This window comes from Pelecanus crispus, chromosome 3 (genome assembly GCF_030463565.1).
Source record: "Pelecanus crispus isolate bPelCri1 chromosome 3, bPelCri1.pri, whole genome shotgun sequence".
NCBI lineage: Eukaryota > Metazoa > Chordata > Aves > Pelecaniformes > Pelecanidae > Pelecanus > Pelecanus crispus.
This window is the reverse complement of record NC_134645.1, coordinates 132090795-132108699: the sequence shown is the minus strand read 5'-3', so window position 1 is coordinate 132108699 and position 17905 is coordinate 132090795. Positions and strand designations below refer to the sequence as shown.

At 56.9% G+C, this 17905-nt stretch overlaps 1 protein-coding gene across 1 annotated transcript in view; it reads right to left on the bottom strand.

The window, feature by feature from the left end:
• Positions 1-9412: 9412 nt before the first annotated feature.
• The window catches only part of OTOF (otoferlin), a 120947-nt gene continuing 112454 nt past the window's right edge, over positions 9413-17905 (bottom strand). Inside the window, exons 38-46 of the mRNA XM_075708605.1 lie at positions 17294-17464; positions 16567-16727; positions 15713-15855; positions 15445-15533; positions 13452-13550; positions 10947-11188; positions 10403-10581; positions 10129-10229; positions 9413-9593 (exon numbers count right to left, since the gene is read on the bottom strand). Coding sequence (XP_075564720.1) covers positions 9413-9593; positions 10129-10229; positions 10403-10581; positions 10947-11188; positions 13452-13550; positions 15445-15533; positions 15713-15855; positions 16567-16727; positions 17294-17464 — 1366 coding nt within the window. The remainder of the gene's footprint in view (positions 9594-10128; positions 10230-10402; positions 10582-10946; positions 11189-13451; positions 13551-15444; positions 15534-15712; positions 15856-16566; positions 16728-17293; positions 17465-17905) is intronic.

Genomic DNA, 17905 nt, shown 5'->3' with positions numbered 1-17905 from the left:
GCGCAGGAATTCACAAGCGGAGCTGGGGCTGAAGTGCAGATTTTGGGACCTCCTGGGCTTCAGGCAAAACTGGCCGGCATGCTAAAAGCAACGTTTCCCAAGTACAAATGCTGCGGCTGACCTGTGGGCCTACAAACGAGCACCTGCGCACCGTGGTTTGAGCTTGTTCCTTTCCCACGGCGTGTCCGTGCCGCAACTCCTCTCTTCTGCGCTCGGTCACTGCAGGGGCTCGGCACCAGTTCTCTCCTCTCGCAAACGTCAGCCACGCGATACAGGCGGCTTTGGCAGAGCCGGGGGAGCAGCATGTTGTAAGCATGAGCTTCTAAGGCTCTGGAAACATATATTTAAGTTCCTTAAATAGAGCTGGCCTGATGCTACCAGCCGGGCGCGTTGAGTACCTGCAGTTTGAGAGCTGTTTTGATCTCAAGTCACTTCTAACAAGGCCCCTAAACTCTTGAGAGCGTCTGTGCCTGCTTGTGATAGACCTGGAAAGTCTCCAGAGAAGTAGTGCTTTTTGGAAACTAGCTCAGAATGTTTCTTTTTTTTTTTTTTTTTTTTTAATACATGGGTCCAAGTTGATTTTTGTGCAAACACAAGCCGTAGCTGAGTTCTGCCCACCTTAGTTCATGGCAAAACTGTGCATGGGGTTGCTGTAGCCTTCCGAAACCTGCAGGACCTTCCCTGAAGCAGAGTCTTGTTTCCAGTCATTTCTTTTTGCTTAGTGTGCGTCGCTCGCTCAAGAATTGGGAGTCCTTCAGCGCACCAGCATTCCCTTACACACCCCCATCCCAAAATCTTCCAGTGCAGCGTGTCAGCCTTGCTCCGGTGCCGTTGGCCAGCGGTGGTGATGGAGCTAAGTCAGCTAAAAGCTCGTTTACTTTTTGCTTTTCTAACGCAGATCTGCAACCCTGGTGCGGGGTTGCAAACTTGATTCGTGCTCCCACATGTTCTACCTTGCTGTGTCGGTGCAGTGGCCGAGGCGACGCGGAGGCTGCTCTTGGTGGGATGTGGTGACAATGGGTGCTACGCTGACCTCTTTGCTTCTGGAAAAGGTCACCCTTAGTTTGTAGAAGACCTTTTGGCCCATCCAGGTGTGGTCAGACCTGGCTTGAGAGGTCTCCAAGGAAGCGGTCAGGGTGTCACTGCCCCAGGAGCGGAGGTTCTCGGTGAAATTTGCTGCTCGCCCTCCAAGGTGCCATTCATCTCGGCCAGCGGCACCTGTGGTGGCTGCTTGGTAGGAGCTGGTGCTGTGCTTCAGGTTGGAGACCTCGTTACCCAAATCTTTTGCCCCAGCAGTGTTTCAGATTGACCTGCTTCTGTCCCTCGAGCCTTCAGCTGAAGTGGATGCTGGATTTGGTAGTTGTCCATGTTGTGCCAGTGCCAGCCCCCTCTGGAAGAGGAGGGTGGTGGGTCCCAGCCTGGTTTTGGCTCTGGTCTTTTGAGTGAGTGCTGAATCGCTCTCTTCTCCAGCTGTAATCCTGCACCTAAAGGCAAACCAAGGCAAGAGCATCAAGCCCACCCCATAGATGGGCTCCATGGAGTGAACTGGAGCATTTCAGACTCAACCCTTACATCTGAGTGGTTTTGGAAACAGTCCCGGCTCTTCAGGCTCTTACCGCTGGGCCCCTGGTATTAGCGCAGGACAGAGCGCTTCTCTGCAACCCTTCAGAGCATCTTCGAAGCCTTGTGTCCGTGTGGCTGTTCACTTTTCCTGGGCAGGGTAGGGAAGGAGTTGGTGATGCTGCCTCGTCCTTTTAGAAATAAGTTTGGAGGCACTAACCGGACTCTGCAGCCCGGTCTTCTGCCACCGACCCCCTGCGCAGCGGGGCTGGAGAGCCAACGCTGCCGGCTGCTGTCCTGGGTTCCTGGGCCGTGAAATGATGTGGGGACGGACGCGTTTGGTGCTTGTGCTGGTGCGGTAGTTTGGTTCTGCCCCTTCCCCACTGAAGCTTTCTGAGGAGCCGCTGTCGGTGGGAGCCTGGTTCCCCTGGGGCTCAGGGTGCTCTGCCAGGCTCCCCACCGGAGCGGAGCGAGTCCGGTCCCTCTGCCCCGCGTTGCCCCTAAATAGAGATCAGATGGAGCAGCCTGGCCGTGAGCAGCGGGCCCAGCACCGCCGTGGTCCCAGGGAACCCCGATCGCTTCCCCAGAGTCCTATCGATGGGAGTTTAGGTACTGCAGTGCGTTTGAATTCCAATCTGTTAAATGCTATTACTGAAATATTTATTGTGTTTAAACCAAACAAAAAAACCCTATTACAGTTCAGTAAAGAATAAAATTTTCCAAGCCTTTTTAATGGTGTTTGCCATTTTTTTTTTTTCTTCTTTTTTTTTTTCTTTTTTTTTTTTTCCTTTCTGCTGAGCAGGCAGCCCAGCACAAGGCCGGGGGTAGGTTTGGGCAGCAGTGCCTGGGCTGGAGCTCCAGCTCAGCTCTTTGAGCAACTGTGCTTGCTGTGGCATGGGCGGAAAAGCTCCTGCGCGCTCTCCCTGGAGCCGTGGGTTTTATTTTACCCGCTGTGAATAAAGGCTGCGGTTGTGGTGCTGCGGGGAAGGGAGCGAAGCTGGCTGCAGCACAGGGGAGGACGTGGCAAGGAGACGGTGGCCTTGGCCTGGGCTGCGCCGGCCCCACGGCACCTCCTGCGTTAACGGGACCCTGGGAGGTGGTGGAGGGGCACGGGGGGTTGCCTGGAGGGGTGCAGCATCCCCTTTTAGCTGAACGACTGCCATCCCAAAGGCTCTGCCCTGCACCTCTACGCTTCTCCCCTTTGCTCTGCCGCTTCCACAGCCAGTGCTGAGCCCTGGGTCCCTCCTGTTGGTCATTGTGTACCCCGGTAGCACGACTGGGACACGCAAGGCGAGGAAGAGGAAGGGCAGCCCTTGCAACGAAGCTGCGCCCTGCGGCAGGGTCCCTCCCTTGGGCAGCTGGGTCTGGATCTGCCCTGCTCTGCAACAGCCTGGGGCCAGCCCTAAGTCCCGTGCGAGTGATTAAATCTCTACAGCGCCATTAGAATTCAGGGGAGGTTTAGATTGGATATTGGGAGAAATTTCTTCATGGAAAGGGTGGTCAAGCACTGGACCAGGCTGCCCAGAGAGGTGGTGGAGTCCCCATCCCTGGAGGGGTTCAACAAACGGGCAGAGGTGGCACTTGGGGCCATGGTTTGGTGGGCATGGGGGTGTTGGGTTGATGGTTGGGCTGATGATCTTAGAGGGCCTTTCCAACCTTAATGATTCCTGGTTTGACTTTCATTAAAAATAATGCAGCCACCAAGCCAGGAAACATGAAATGAATTCTTCCTCTGCCCTGAATTGGTTTAGTGGTGGACTTGGCAGTGTTAGGTTAATGGTTGGACTGGGTGATCTTAGTCTTTTCTGAACTAAGCGATTTGATGATTCCATGACTCTATCCCATGCGGTGCTCACCCCGGCTGTGCTCAGGAAGGTTCCCTGGGAGAGGGAGGAGGCCGGCCGGTGCTGCAAACCGGTGTTTTCCCGGCAGCACCCGCTGCCCTGACAAGCCAAGGTTCAGCTCTGCACCAGCAAAGCTGCCCGCCATCACAGCGAGCTCTTAGCGTTGTCGGCTTTGGTGCTAATCGGGGTGATCCCCGCCTTATCCCTGTGCCAGCGCGGCCGGGGCTGCGGAATAAGCCGCTCTCGGTGGCTGCGGGCCCTGGGTAGGAGACCACAGACACCCGATTTAGCCGGGGAGGCTGAGGTCAGGAATTAGGAAGAACGTCCTCGTGAACCCTAGCCTGGCTTTTTGCAGGGGGCAAGCGGTGTCGTGGCCCTCCCGGGTCACCCAGCTTCAGCTCAGGAGGGCTGGGATGGGACGAGGAGGTGGCTGGGGACACAGACCTCGCATCGGCGGGCAGCCCAGGGCTGGGGAAGGCTGCGGCAGGGGAGGGGAGAGGGGCTGCCTTCTTTCCAAACACGCACCTTGGGGCTGGGGGTTGGGGGGGGGGGCGCATCTTGGTTTGTAGCCACCAAATTGCATCAAAATTCAGCCAGACATGGAGGTCTGAGTCGCTGCACGTGTGCCACAGGGCTAAATAAAGAGAGGAACGGACTGGTGGCAGCTTTGGCTGCCTCCAGGTAGAATCATTGAATCGTTGAGGTTGGAAAAGACCTTGAAGATCATCCAGTCCAACCATTGACCTAACACTCCCAAGCCCACCACTAAGCCAGGTAGAAGTCCCAGGGCAGAAAGCGATGCTTCTACTCCAGAAGCTCCTGGGTGGGCTCAGCGGGGTGGCTGAGATGCGGGGTGTACAGCCCGCGCCCTAATTCCCCGCTCTGTGCCCTTTGCTCGGCAGAAGGGAGAACACGGTTGGCGGTCGCGGGGGTTTCGGCCCCAGTGCAACCCTCCTGCGGTTCCACCACGTGCCCGGTGCCCTTCAGACCGATGCCATCGTGTCTGCGACATCTTTATGGTTGGGAAACCTTCCTCCACCAGCACACAGGGGCACGGGCGCTGTGGCAGGGGGGTCCCGGGGACCTTGTGCTGCTGCTCCTTCCCGCAGTGACCCCCCCCGTGACCGTCAGTGCCAGCCCACTGTCACAAATACAGATTTGTGGATCCTGCCAACTGTGCCAATTTGTCGCGAATACGATTTTTTTACACGGCTTTGGTTGAACAGCAATTTAGGATTTATTAATATTTTTGAGACAGATCACAGAATCGGGTCATATCATTCTTAACAACACTTAAGCATCAGCCAATTTAAAAGAGCAACTTGACGGAATTTGTTATAATCAAAATAGCAACTTGGTTAAAGAGTCGAGAATGGCAAGGGTCACTCTGTTACTTACGTGGAAGGAGTGCGCAAAGGAAAATTAAGTTACGCTTGAGTTGGAATGATTCACAGAGAGATCGTGGGTGCAGGGGATAAGGGGGACCCTCCCGTTGAGTCACGAGGTTCAGAACAGACCTCAGAACGGACCCCCTTGCTTTCTAAACTCCTTTTCAGAGAGGAGTCTGGCTGCGGCTGGGTCCAATCTTAGTCTTGGACTTGGTCAATGGTTTATGTGAATAGGGATGATATATATGTATAAATAGTCAAATTGTACAGACACCCCTGCCCCTGAGGTCAGCCATGATCAAAATCTCCCTTCTCCTGAGCTCCATGAATTGCTCACGTTGATGTGCCGGCATTTGTCGGCGGGCGGGCGCTGACCCTCGCGAAATCAGGCCTTTGAGCCCTCGCGGAATCGTCGACGGACGATCCTTCGATCCTCGCGAAATCTGCCCCGAGAGGCGTCCCGGCTCCGGGGGAGGTGCTGGCTCACGCAGCCCGCTGCGGTCCCCCCGAGCTCGAAAGGTCTGCCTTTGGGATCGCTGTTGAGAGCGTCGCCGGGGATCGGCTTTGGCCAGCGCTTTGCATTCTGGCCACGATCCGTGCGAGGCGTTGCGGTATGCGATCCAGGCAGCGGGGGGCCCAGGCGTGGCCGGGGAGCGTCTGACGCCCACGTTGCGCCACGTGTGACCCAGAGAACAGCACCACAGGGCTGATCCGGGGGTCTCCGAGTGGCCAGGGGGGCTGCACCGGCACACCCACCTGCTGCCATTTCTACTGAAAACAGCAAGAATTGGCTGAGTTGGCCCAGGCCAACTGCGTGAGGTTCAACAAGGCCAAGTGCCGGGTCCTGCACTTGGGTCACAACAACCCCATGCAGCGCTGCAGGCTTGGGGAAGAGTGGCTGGAAAGCTGCCTGGCCGAAAAGGAGCTGGGGGTGTTGGTCGACAGCGGCTGAACATGAGCCAGCAGTGTGCCCAGGTGGCCAAGGAGGCCAACAGCATCCTGGCTTGTGTCAGGAATAGTGTGGCCAGCAGGAGCAGGGCAGGGATCGTCCCCCTGTGCTCGGCACTGGTGAGGCCGCACCTGGAATGCTGTGTCCAGTTTTGGGCCCCTCGCTCCAAGAAGGACATTGGGGTGCTGGGGCGTGTCCAGGGAAGGGCAGCGGAGCTGGGGAAGGGTCTGGAGCACAGGGCTGGTGGGGAGCGGCTGAGGGAGCTGGGGGTGTTCAGCCTGGAGAAGAGGAGGCTGAGGGGAGACCTGATCGCTCTGCAGCTCCTGACAGGAGGGGGCAGGGAGGGGGGGTGTTGGGCTCTTCTCCCAAGGAACAAGCGATAGGAAGAGAGGAAATGGGCTCAAGCTGTGCCAGGGGAGGTTTAGACTGGATATTGGGAGAAATTTCTTCACGGAAAGAGTGGTCAAGCATTGGACCAGGCTGCCCAGAGAGGTGGGGGAGTCCCCATCCCTGGAGGGGTTCAAAAAACGGGCAGAGGTGGCACTTGGGGACATGGTTCAGTCTGGTCTACCCTTGACTGGTTTAGTGTGGACTTGGTAGTGTAGGTTAATGGTTGGACTGGCTGATCTTAAAGGTCTTTTCCAACCTCAACGATTCGATGATTCTATGATTTTATGAAATCAAGCTGCGTGCTGGATGGTGCTGCCGGGGACCAGGAACCAGGCTCTCCCGGCTGTGAAATTTTGGCTGTGAAACAGCCCCAGGAGCCGTTTTGCTCCCCAAGCAAAGGGGTTGCTCTGCATCCCGCAGCTCCTCGGGGCACGGCCGTCCCCGCAGCCAGCGGGACGTCGCAGCGGGCGCGGGCTCTGCCTCACCGCAGGGCTGCTGCGGAGGGCCTGAAACCCTGGGGCTGTGGCACCGACCCAGGCTCCCCGAATTTTGGGGGAGCTCGGCTTTGGCCAAGCCACCTTTTTTGCAGGACGTGGGTGAGCAGCCACCGTGGCGCTTGGGCTGGGGAACTCAGAGCAGCTCGTGGGACGCGGGGCGATGGCAGACACAGGGGCTCCGGGGCTGAAGCTCTCCCGGGAGCGGTGGAGGAGGCTGCAGGCTGGTGGCAAAGCCTCGAGCAGAACCCAGGAGCCTTGCGGCCCCTTCCCGTGCTCGGGGCCGCGCGCTTTCCCTCTGGGCTAAAGCCTGGGTGTATTTAAGCGATGCCTCATCCTTTATCAGCCGTCTCGACGGCTTCCTCTAAGAGGATTGTTGCGGTAGGTGTAATATACTTAAGGGATTGTTAATAACAGTAGTGTTTTGGCAGAATACCGCGTGCTGGCGGCGCCGGCTGCTGTCACGGTCCATTTGGATCTTTCAGGTTTACAGGACAATGTGTTCTGTAAATTCAACTTCATTTTATGAGCTTATTAGGAAAGAAAACAAACAAGGGCTCGCTCCCCTTTGTACAGACTAGGCGAACACATGAATTCACTAATTCGTCACTTAACTGGGGGGGGGGAGAGGGGGCCCAAAACAGGGGGGCCCTTGCACCCTCCCTAGGGTCCTCTGGGGAGGGGGATAACCCCGCCAAGGCACCCAAAATCCGGGTGCTGCAATCTGGCTTGGCTGCCCGTGGCATAGCAGCCAGCCGTCTGGCACATTCATAGAATCATCGAATCGTTGAGGTTGGAAAAGACCTTTAAGATCATCCAGTCCAACCATTAACCTACACTACCAAGTCCACACTAAACCAACCAAGGGTAGACCAGACTAAACCATGTCCCCAAGTGCCACCTCTGCCCGTTTGTTGAACCCCTCCAGGGCTGGGGACTCCCCCACCTCTCTGGGCAGCCTGTTCCAATGCTTGGCCACTCTTTCCGTGAAGAAATTTTTCCTAATTTCCAACCTAAACCTCCCCTGGCGCAGCTTGAGGCCATTTCCTCTTGTCCTATCGCTAACTACTTGGGAGAAGAGACCAACACCCACCTCACTGCACCCTCCTTTCGCCCACCTTCGGACTCACTGGTGTGCATCGAGGCCTCTCGTTGATTTGTGTTTTGGACACTGAGGGAACTGCTGTTAGTGAAACCGCATGGAGAGGCAGGATGGGGCACGGAGGTAGAGAGGGGCGCAGGACCCCGATGGTAGAAGCGTCCGGGGGAGGCTTGTGCCCTGCGGGACTTGCCGAGGGCAAGGGCAGATGCCAGGGATGCCCAGGAGATGCCCGCTGCTCGCACACCCCAAAGCCCCTTCGCTCAGGGATGCTTTTGGACCCCAGGACCCACCTCTGCCCCCAGTCTGGGCCTCTGCAGGGCATCCCTGCCCTGGGGGTTCCAGCTCGGGGACAAAACGGGGCCCTGGGGTCCCTCCTCACCTCCCTTCTCTATTCTGGGCTGGGCAAGGGGAGCCTGCCCGCTGGGCAGCCCCCCCAGTGCAGCCTGCAGATGATGGAGAGAAGTGGCCGGGGCTGCCCTGCCCAGCAGCAGCCCCTCTCAGTCCCTGCCGTCCCCAGGACATCTCTGTCTGCTGTCGTCCTGCCCAGAGGGGAAGGCCTGGCCGTGCCCGTTTTGGTCCCCGTGCAGCTGAGGGACCAGGCTGCTGCCCAGGACATGGGCGCTGGGAAGCAGCAGCGGGGCAGGCGGAGGGAAGGAGGAAAGGGCTCGTCTCGAAAAGCAGCCAGCGACGAGCCCTCTCCCCACTCACGCGAGACCTCGGCGGAGAGCCCGGGAGTGAAAGCCGATTTTTATTGACTGATCAAAACAGTAGTACGCTAAAAACATCCCCAAGATCTCCTCAGTTACTCACTGAGGGTCTTGCACACTTGAAGCTGAGAAAGGTGGCTTTCCAACAGCTGGACATCGCAGCAAGCTGAGAAGAGCCTTTCCCTGATATACACGGCAAGAAAGACTCCAGCCGCAATACATATCAATCCAAACAAAATAAACCGGGAATCAGGAAGGCCACAGGGAGCTCACACTGTGCCAGAGAACCTGGCCCCCTGTGAGCCCCTGGGGATGTCCACCCACCACCACCTCTGGGACGGTAACCTTAGGAAGATGTTGGAGCTGCTGGATGCTTCCCTGCCCCTGCCAGAGCCGTGGGGAGGGCAGGGCTGGCCCCTCACACAGCCCTGGGGCTCTGCAGGGCCGTGGGGGCTGCCGGGGCACGATGCCTGGTGTCCCCCGGGTGGGATGGGCAGGGACCCCCAGAGCTGTGAGTGGAGCAGGGACAGTGCTGGCAGGGGGGACAGGCGTCGGGGCTGCTCTGTGCTGGCATGTCCCCATGGATGTGGGGCCACACCGGGGGGGCTGGCGTGTCCCCAGCTGTCCCAGATCCCTGCTTCATCCTTGTTTCTGAACGCCCCTCCAAGGAGCCTTTTGGGAGCGCTCCCATGGCCCCATTGGGCAGAGGGCTCCGGGTGCCCCGCAGCAGCCCCCTCTCCCAGCCCCGCTGAGGGACGCACAGCTGGGGGCTCGGCGCCATCCTCCCGCCCCATTTCCCTGGGACTAAAGCCACGAATGGGACCCATAGAAGAGGAATGCAAGAGAGGAGGCCCAGCAGCAGGAGCAGCAGGGAGGAGATGCCCCCCAAAGCTGCTGAGAGGCTGCGGGGAGGAGAAGGGCATGGGGATGGGGAAGGTCGTGGCGCGGGGCTGGGGACACGGGGGAGGCTCCCATGCTTCATGCTCCCAGCAGCTTCTTGACCATGTAGCCTGGCATGCTGTAGAGGAAGAGGGCGATCATTATGAGGAGCAACAGGGCCAGCACGATTTTGATGATGAGCCACTTGTAGCGCGTGCAGATGAGGTATTTGATGGACTTGAGGGGGTTCAGGAACCAGATGAAGGACGTGTCCGGGCGGCTGCAGGGGAAGCAAATACCCATCATTAACACCACGGCCATGGAGAAGGGATGCATGGCAGTCGGTACAACAGTGGACATGGTGGGCAAAAGGAGGTGCGGGATCCCCTTCCCTGGGTAAGCCTGCACAGAGCGAAAGACCCCAACCAGGAGGATCAGGAGGGCGGACAAGGGGAGTCAGCATGATGCTCGCCAGATGGAGTAATGCAGGTTCGTGAGGGAGCATGAGGATTCCAGCTGAAGCTGGACTCTGATGGTGAGGACCGGAGGGGAGGAGGAGGAGGTGGGAGGCCAAGGAAAGGGGATGGAGCCAAGAAAAGAGGCAGAGGAGGAATAGAGTAAGGAAAAGCAGCGGGACAGTGAAGAGCAGGCAATGGGGGGGACCAGTAGAGATGGCTCTGCCCATAACCCTCATTCCAACATCCCCCAGTGCAACCCCTCCTCGCCCCCCCGTGCTTGGCTCCCTCCCTGGGGACCACCCCACAGCATCTCCCAGAAGCCCAGGAGCCTGCTGGGGAGCGGGCTTTCCTACTCACTTGGGTTTCTCCAGTGGATCAGGCTCGTTGCGAGCCAGCCCAGCCGGGGATTTCTCTGCCTCCTCTGCCGTCAGAAGGTGCAGTTCAGCCTCGACTTTCCCCTGCAGGGAGCAGAGCGTTGTGCTGAGACCCAGGCAATGCTCCCCACCTCAGCCCCCCAAGATGTGACAAGAGGGGACCTGAGGGAACAGAGGCAAGTGCAGGGGGGGTGGAGAGTGTCTGCAAAGGGTGCAGTCCCCAGAATGCAAAATCCCTCCCTTTTCCCCATCCTTACGGTGATCTCCAGCTCATCATTCTCATCTCTGGCCACAAACGGCCACCAGCCCTTCACCCGCTTCTGCTTGAAGATGGAGATCATGGGCAGCTCTGCCTCGTTCGTCACCATCTCCAGGCTGCACTGTTTCGACGTCTTGGCTCCCCGGGGGAAGCGGTTCAGGTCCAGCTCGATGGCTCCTGGCAGGAGAAAAGGGAGCACAGGTGTTTGCACCCCCAAAATGCCAAGTCCTTGGCTGGAGGTGGGCTGGGCCAGCATCTCCTGCCCTGGAGAGCAACTTTGAACCAGCGCTGGGAACTAAAAAGCTGACATCTTTGCTACAGGAGCAGCCTTTGAACAGCAGCAGCGGAGACGAGGGCTCTCATCCCACCCGCTCTTACCAGCAGCATCTAAAGGGGGTTTGTAGGATGTTGTGGACTTGAGGAGCAGAGCTGTCCTTCCAGGCTCAGTTCCTATGTAGGCTTTGTCTCATTCCACACTGCTCCCTACTTGTCCAACCCTGTTGGCCACCCCATTGCCCGAGCTCAGCAGACCCCCAGCTTACCGAGAAAATCGTCGGCCGAGAAGTGGTCGGCATCCCAGACCTGCAGGGTGAGGCGAGCTGGGATCTTGTACTCGGTCTCATCCCAGGAGAACATGGACTCCTTCTTGGAGATGACAATCTTCTCCTCCGCCATCAGGTAGTCAAAGGGGAAGATGTAGCGCCAGTTGAAGTTGCCTTCACCAGTGAGTGAGTGGTAATGGACGTCCGTGTCTTGCTTGTCCTCCTGCTGACCCTTCAGCCACCTGCAGGGCCCAGGGGGATGAGAGGGGTGGCACATGTTACAGGAGGGAGGAGAGGGCACAGGACCATCCTGTGCGTGCAGCCAGGATGTTCCAGTCCAGCAAGGCATGGACAGACTGGAAAGACCTAGATGGTGTGAGCAATGGGCTGGGGCTGCTCAAATCACCGCAGCAGCATCTCCAAGGGGCAGAATGGGCGTGGGGGCATGATGTCTCTAGTAGGAACAGGGTGGGTCAGAGAGCAAGAAATGAAAGCAGATTGTCAGGGCTCTTTCTCTGGGCAGGGAGATGTTAGAGAGGTAGACAGGAGCAAGGAGCTTTGCTGGGGAGTCTGGAGCAGAGCCTGCTGGAAAGATGTCCCCATAGAATCATAGAATGGTTTGGGTTGGAAGGGACCTTTAAAGGTCATCTAGCCTAACCCCGTCCCTGCCATGAGCAGGGACATCTTCAACCAGAGCAGGGTGCTCAGAGCCCCGTCCAACCTGGTCTGGAATGTTTCCAGGGATGGGGCATCTCCCACCGCGCTGGGCAACCTGTGCCAGTGTCTCACCACCCTTATCATAAAAAATTTCTTCCTTATATCCAGTCTAAATCTCCCCTCCTTTAGTTTAAAACTGCACTGTTGGAGCAGACAGGCCCAGAGGAGGCTGTAGAGACCTTCTCACTCCACCATGGGGTAGTTTGGGCTCCCTTGATGGCAACTGTCCGTATGGACGCAGCGGTCTGTGCTGGTGACCGCAGGCTCCCTGTGACGGGGCACGTCTATCTGAGGCCATCAGATCTATTGAGGGCCTGCTGCAGGCTCTGCTTGAGGGTGGGTTTGTCTCTGCTGACCGAATCTGCCATGAAGGGACCTGAAGTGCCCAGCTGAGATGGGCACCGGTGTCACTGGAGACAGTGGGGTCCCAGTCCGGCTGCCCTGGGAGATGGGGTGGCCATGCCGCCCTTGCCATCACATCTCCTTGTGCCCCTAGTTTTCTGGCTCCTGTGCACAGGATTCCCAGAGCAAAAGGGACACAGAGGATGGTCCATACCAGGAAGGCTGGGTCCTGGGGAAACACAGCTTTGTTTTAAAGACTGTGAGTGCCCACCAGCCCCTTTCTCTGATGAGCCAAGGCATCTCCATTCCCCAGGATGCTCTCAGTTTTGGTTTTGTTTTTTTTTTGTTTTGTTTTGTTTTGTTTTATTTTGTTTTTGTCCTGAGGGGCTTCAGCCTGCAGGGACACGACTCCATGTTCGGGCACCCAATTCAGGGCTGTTCATTCAGGCTCTGAGCGTGCCGATGCCCTGCTCTGCCCTGCAAAACGCAAAGGTCAAGTGATCCCCCACCACACAGATGGGGAAGGGCTGGAGCATCTCAGGTTCAGAGCCCTTGCAGAAAAGCTACTGGGCTGATAGGACCTGAGATGCCAAAACAGACCCAGTTTTGTGAGAGCAGCACGAGGTGCAAGTAGAGGAGAGCTGGCCTGAGCTGGCAAGGCTGCAGAGGAAGCACCAAGCACTTTAACAGACTGGTGGGAAATCACTGCATAGTTAGCCACCAGCCTGAAATGCCATTGCGTTGATTTGAGGTCCTGTAAAGAATTGGGGTATGAGCAGCTGTGGCTCCCCTCGTCGCTGTACGGGCGAGTTTTGGAAGGGGCTTTCCCTTACTCCTGGGTGAGAGTGAAGGACAGATGTGAACTAACCACAGTTTGGCTCCAGATGCTGGAATTGGAGGTTGCAGGGCTGAAATGCCAAGTGGGACCATCAAGAGTAGATGTGGTAGATGTGTAGAGACGGGTAGATGTGGCACTTGGGGACATGGTTTAGTCTAGTCTACCCTTGATTGGCTTAGAGTAGACTTGGTAGTGTAGGTTAATGGTTGGACTGGATGATCTTAAAGGTCTTTTCCAACCTACACGATTCTATGATTCTATAAGAGAAGCTCAAAAAGGGGAAGAGGGGCAGACAGGACCAAGCAGAGAGGCCTTGGCCGTTATCCCCTGACATAGATGTCAAACATCTTCTCTCCCACCAGGAAAGCATCATCACCCCAAAACACCTCATCGGTGTTGCAGATAACAACCCGCGTGCAGCCGAGAGGTGGAGAGGCAAGAAACACAGCACAGGAGACACTGGCAGCGCTGGCGCTATCTGACCCTGCACCACAGTCCATGTCGTACCCCCCTCCCCACTCCAAAACCACCCCGGGGACCCCAGCGAGCGCTAGCACCCCGCAGGGGGAAGCAGAGGAGGTGGTGCTGGCATGCCACGCTGTACCTACCCCCTGACAAAAATGTCACTGGATTTCTCGCCAGTGAAGTAGTCGTCGTCCTCCAGGATGACCTCGTCTGTGTTCCACACTATCACTCTAAGCTCATATCTGGCAGGAGGAAGGGAGACGAGGTGAGGCACAGGGGGCAGGCAAAGGGGCAGGAGGGAATGGGGTGACGCTGCCAGAAACTGGGGCCAGGCACCGAGATGGCAGGGAACTGCTCACAGGGATCTTATCCGAGGGATCACGAGGGCAAGAACAGGAGGAGGATCTCCACGTAAGCTCAGTTCAGCCCAGGCAGGGTGAGCAGAGCAGCAAGAGGAGCTTTTACCTCTGCTCGGAACCTCTGCAAGGCCCAAGCCAAAGGGTCTTTGGTAGATTTGTGGCTAAAATGGGGGCTGCAAAACAGGCTGAGTCCAGCTCTCTTCCCGTTTTTTTCCCCCCTTACTCAGCAGGGCTGTCCCCCCTTAGAAATGGGGGGGATTTGTTGCTGCCTTCAGAAGCGGACCCTGCTCCCACGTCCAGGGCAGCCCGCGGGGCATCGCAGTCCTTTTTAGGACTGCAGCAGGCTCAGAGACTCTGAGATATTCCCAACACTGCCTTTTGTGTGCAGCAACCTGGGGTTTCCCAGTCACATTCGGCTTGGCTGGGAATTTTGGTGATGGAGAAGGCAGCTCTGGTGGGAGCGGGTGGAGGAAGAGCAGAAGATTCCTCGCAGGGTGCAGCTGCAAGGTGGAAAAGCTGGAGGGCGGTGGCAGAGAAACGCAGCTGCAAGCAGAACACATCACTACAAGTACCAGGGAGTCCTGCAGGCGAGGGGAAGGGGATTTACAGCTTCCTTAACCCGCCTCCTCTGGTATCTGCCTCTGGCAATGCCCTGGCTGAGCCCAGCTGTGGGACTCCTGCCATCTCCCCCAGCCCCAGCCCTCTCCTGTCTGCACCCGTGGGTGGGAGCTTGTCCCACGCTCTGCCTCTCCAGCACCTACGGCTGGTCTCAGGGGGTGCCAGGTGCTCCCAACAAAGATGGCTTAAACCCCTAGGATGACAACCAGGCATAATCTTGCTTAAAACAGGCTATCGACCTGCAAAACCTCTCTTCAGCCCATCAGTAGGAACATTTCAGCTCCAGCTCATGGGTCACTGCTGAGCATGGCTGCCCTGGGCTGCGCTGTAGCCAACCCTCTGCTTTTCCAGTCTGTGCTGCTCTCTGGACCTTGCCCTTGGCCTCAGCTTTCCTGCAGCTGCCTGTCCTGCTGTTCAGACCCCATCTGCAGCCCACTGGGATCAAGGGACATTCTCTCCATCCAAGGCATCGTCTGCTGGGCACAGGAGTGCAAGCGACTCCCACCAGGATGGCCAGTGCTGTCCCTGTATCCCGGCCCTGGGGGTGGGAAAAGAGGCCCAAGGACAGACTCTAGCAGGGTAAGGCAGGGCCAGGAGGGATGCTGAGGGAAGAAATGTCTTTATTCTCTCTAAATGAGTTGGGAGAGGGCAGGGTGGGGAGGGAAGAACTCTTTATTACGCTGCCTGTTGCCTGCTCTGTCCTGCTTGGATTGACCAACTCTATCCCAGTAACCTTCCCTGCCCTGGGCAGCAGCCATCACCTCCTGGAAAAGGCCCATCCAAACTGCCCAGGGATGCCTTGCCCTGGGCTAACCCTGCCCCTGATGGGAGGGCGTCAGGGCTGGGCATGCTGGTCTGACCCAGCCCTGTGCCGGGGACTGGGTAACAATTTAATTTCCTAGTCTACAAAGACGAGAGAGATCGGGAGCTGCAGGGGATGGATCAGGCGGGATACCACCCTTCAGTAGCAGCTCTGGAAAGGGAAGACATCACTTGATATTGCCTCCGGTCTTGGGATCTCTGGAAATGCCAGCATGGTTGAGGTACCCAGTCGGATGGCTGGGCTGGGCCATGGAGCGGCAGCAGGAGAGGGGAGAAGCAGGGCTCCATCCCCAGCCTTGAGTTTTCCCTGGGGTTGGTTGGCTGGGAGGTTCCTTACTTCTTTGGTTTCCTGGGGGAAATATCAGTGGCAGGGCCGGGCGCTGGCATGTCCATGGGGAACATGTCCACCCACATCTCCAGGCGACCCTGCAAGGTTGGAGAGATGCAGTCAGCTCCTCTTGTCCCTCCTTGCCCGCCCCCCCCTACCCGGCAGTGTCGTCCACCCGCCAGCTACCCACGTAACCCACGACAAGGTGGGTTACGGCTGGTCTGCTCCTTGCTTGGAGGCTCTGCAGCATGGGCTGCTGCTCGGGGACTTTGAGGACCTGCTCGATGCCCGGCTTGTCAGGGTTCAGCAGTGGCCGCGTCTCCACGTGCTCGGGGACCAGCTTGCAGCCTGCCCGTGGGATGTCTTCCCAATGGCGCAGCACAGTCAGGGCCAGGTGTTCATCTGTCTGCTTCTTCTGACCTGCATGGGCAAAAGGAGGTTTGCTGAGCTTGGAGAACCGGGCAGAGAGGCACAAGGGACAGCAAACAACCCTGTTCCTCTACCCCTACTCCAAGGGAGCAGAACTGCCTACTAGCTACTCCTCTCCATTTCCTTGTGTACACTTTGTCCTTCAGCCAACACTTCCTAACTCCTCTCTTTCTCCTCTCTCTAACCCTAGTCATTTACAGAAGGTCCAGATCTCCTGCCAGCCTGCGTATTCCCAGGCCGAACAAGCTCTATATCCATTGACCATGTTCTCCTCCTCTTCTGCACCCCTCCTGGCCTGTCTTCATCTTTCTCAGGCACGTGCGAGTGCGTTGGGACACAACCATTGTTTGGGGATGCAGTTACATGGAGAATGGCTTCCTAAACCCTGGAAAGGCCAGGGTGGGCTGTCTTCATTGCTCCTTGAGCATACACTTCCAGGAGGAATGTTTCAAAGGCAGCTTTGGTGATGCTATGTCACAGACACCTATGAGTGATTCTGGGAGCAACCCACTGGCCTGGGTGGTCTATAAGACTGTCTAACTGGTCACATACTGAAAGGGCCATTTAAGGTGGTCGATGGAGAGTAATTGCAGGGCTACTTTGGGGTGATGGGGCCACTACATCTGCCTCCTATCCTGGATGATGAGGGGACACCCCAGAACCCTGCTCCCCTCCACAACCTTCATCCCATGGGGCAGGTACCATTTTCATCCTCAATCTCCGTGGGGCCGGTGAAGACCCTGTTGGCAACTTTCACTCTTCCTCCTGGCCCAAAGTGCGGCCCATCCACCTTGCCCTCTTTGCACAGCTTGGACAGGATTTGGGAGGGCTTCATGGGGTCACGCCAGGTGTTATAACCATGTCTGTGAATAGGAGGGCAAGGTCAGTGAAGTAGCAGCAAGATTTGGAGGAAGAAAAGTGATTTTGTTCCCCTCTGCCAGCAAAACAAATGCTACTGCCATGAAGGACCCAAGATTCACAAGGAAAGGATCTGAGGCAGAAAGTGTGAACCTTCAGAGCAGACCAGGTCCTTCTGTCCCCCGACTCTACACTTTGCTAACACCCTTCCACCCCAGCCCCTTTACTCTGTGCTGACTCAGACCTGATATTCCCAGTGCACTCCGCTTGACTCCTGATGCTCAGCATTGCTCCTTTGGTCCTGCTGTTGTTTCAGCTCTGGCCTCACCCCTTTACCCAGTCCCACCAGTGTCCCTCAGTCCTTTCCTCCCTGCCCTGGGCTCCTTACAACCCACTCCTGCCCTGCTGTGCTGGTCACAAAACCTCTCTTAACAGTGAGCATACAGCACAGACTCCTCCATTAGCAGGCAATAAAGGAGGGAGATTCCTGCAGGAGATCTAGGCTTGGTGTGGAAGATGAGACAGGCATGGGTCCAGGCAGAAGGTTCAGCAGAGAAAGCTTTGCTCATACATGGAGTAAGTCTGTGACACCCCACATGTAGCTCGGTGCTTGCTGTAGTAGCGGTTCTCCAGATCAATCTTGGTCTCTCCAATGAGGTCATCAGTCCCCACCAAGTCCCAGTCGTACACCGCCACCGTTAGCATGGACTCCATGGGGAAGGTGGCCTCAATGTCAAAGGATCTAGGCCAGGGGAAAGCAGGTAGAGGGGAAAGAAAAGATGTTGAAGGGTTTGGCTGCTACTCAAGACAGACACGTGGGGGAGGTGGGTCTGCTCCAGTCTGTGGACAGTGTTTAATTTGCATCTACCACTGTGGGACATTCGAGGTAGGGGTTTTAACTAAATCTCTGCATGGGCTGTTTCAGATCCAGCAGCCCTAGACAGGATGGCACAGGGTGATTGCTTGACCTGAATGTCAATAGCCCCGACACTAAGTTTGTGTGTCACTGGAGATCCAGGTCATACACTCACTGGAGTTCAGATCTAATGATTCCTAAAGCAGCTACTTAATCTTATAGAATCATAGAATTGTTTAGGTTAGAAAAGACCTTTAAGATCACCCAGTCCAACCATTAACCTAACACTGCCAAGTCCACCACTAAACCAATTCAGGGGAGAGGAAG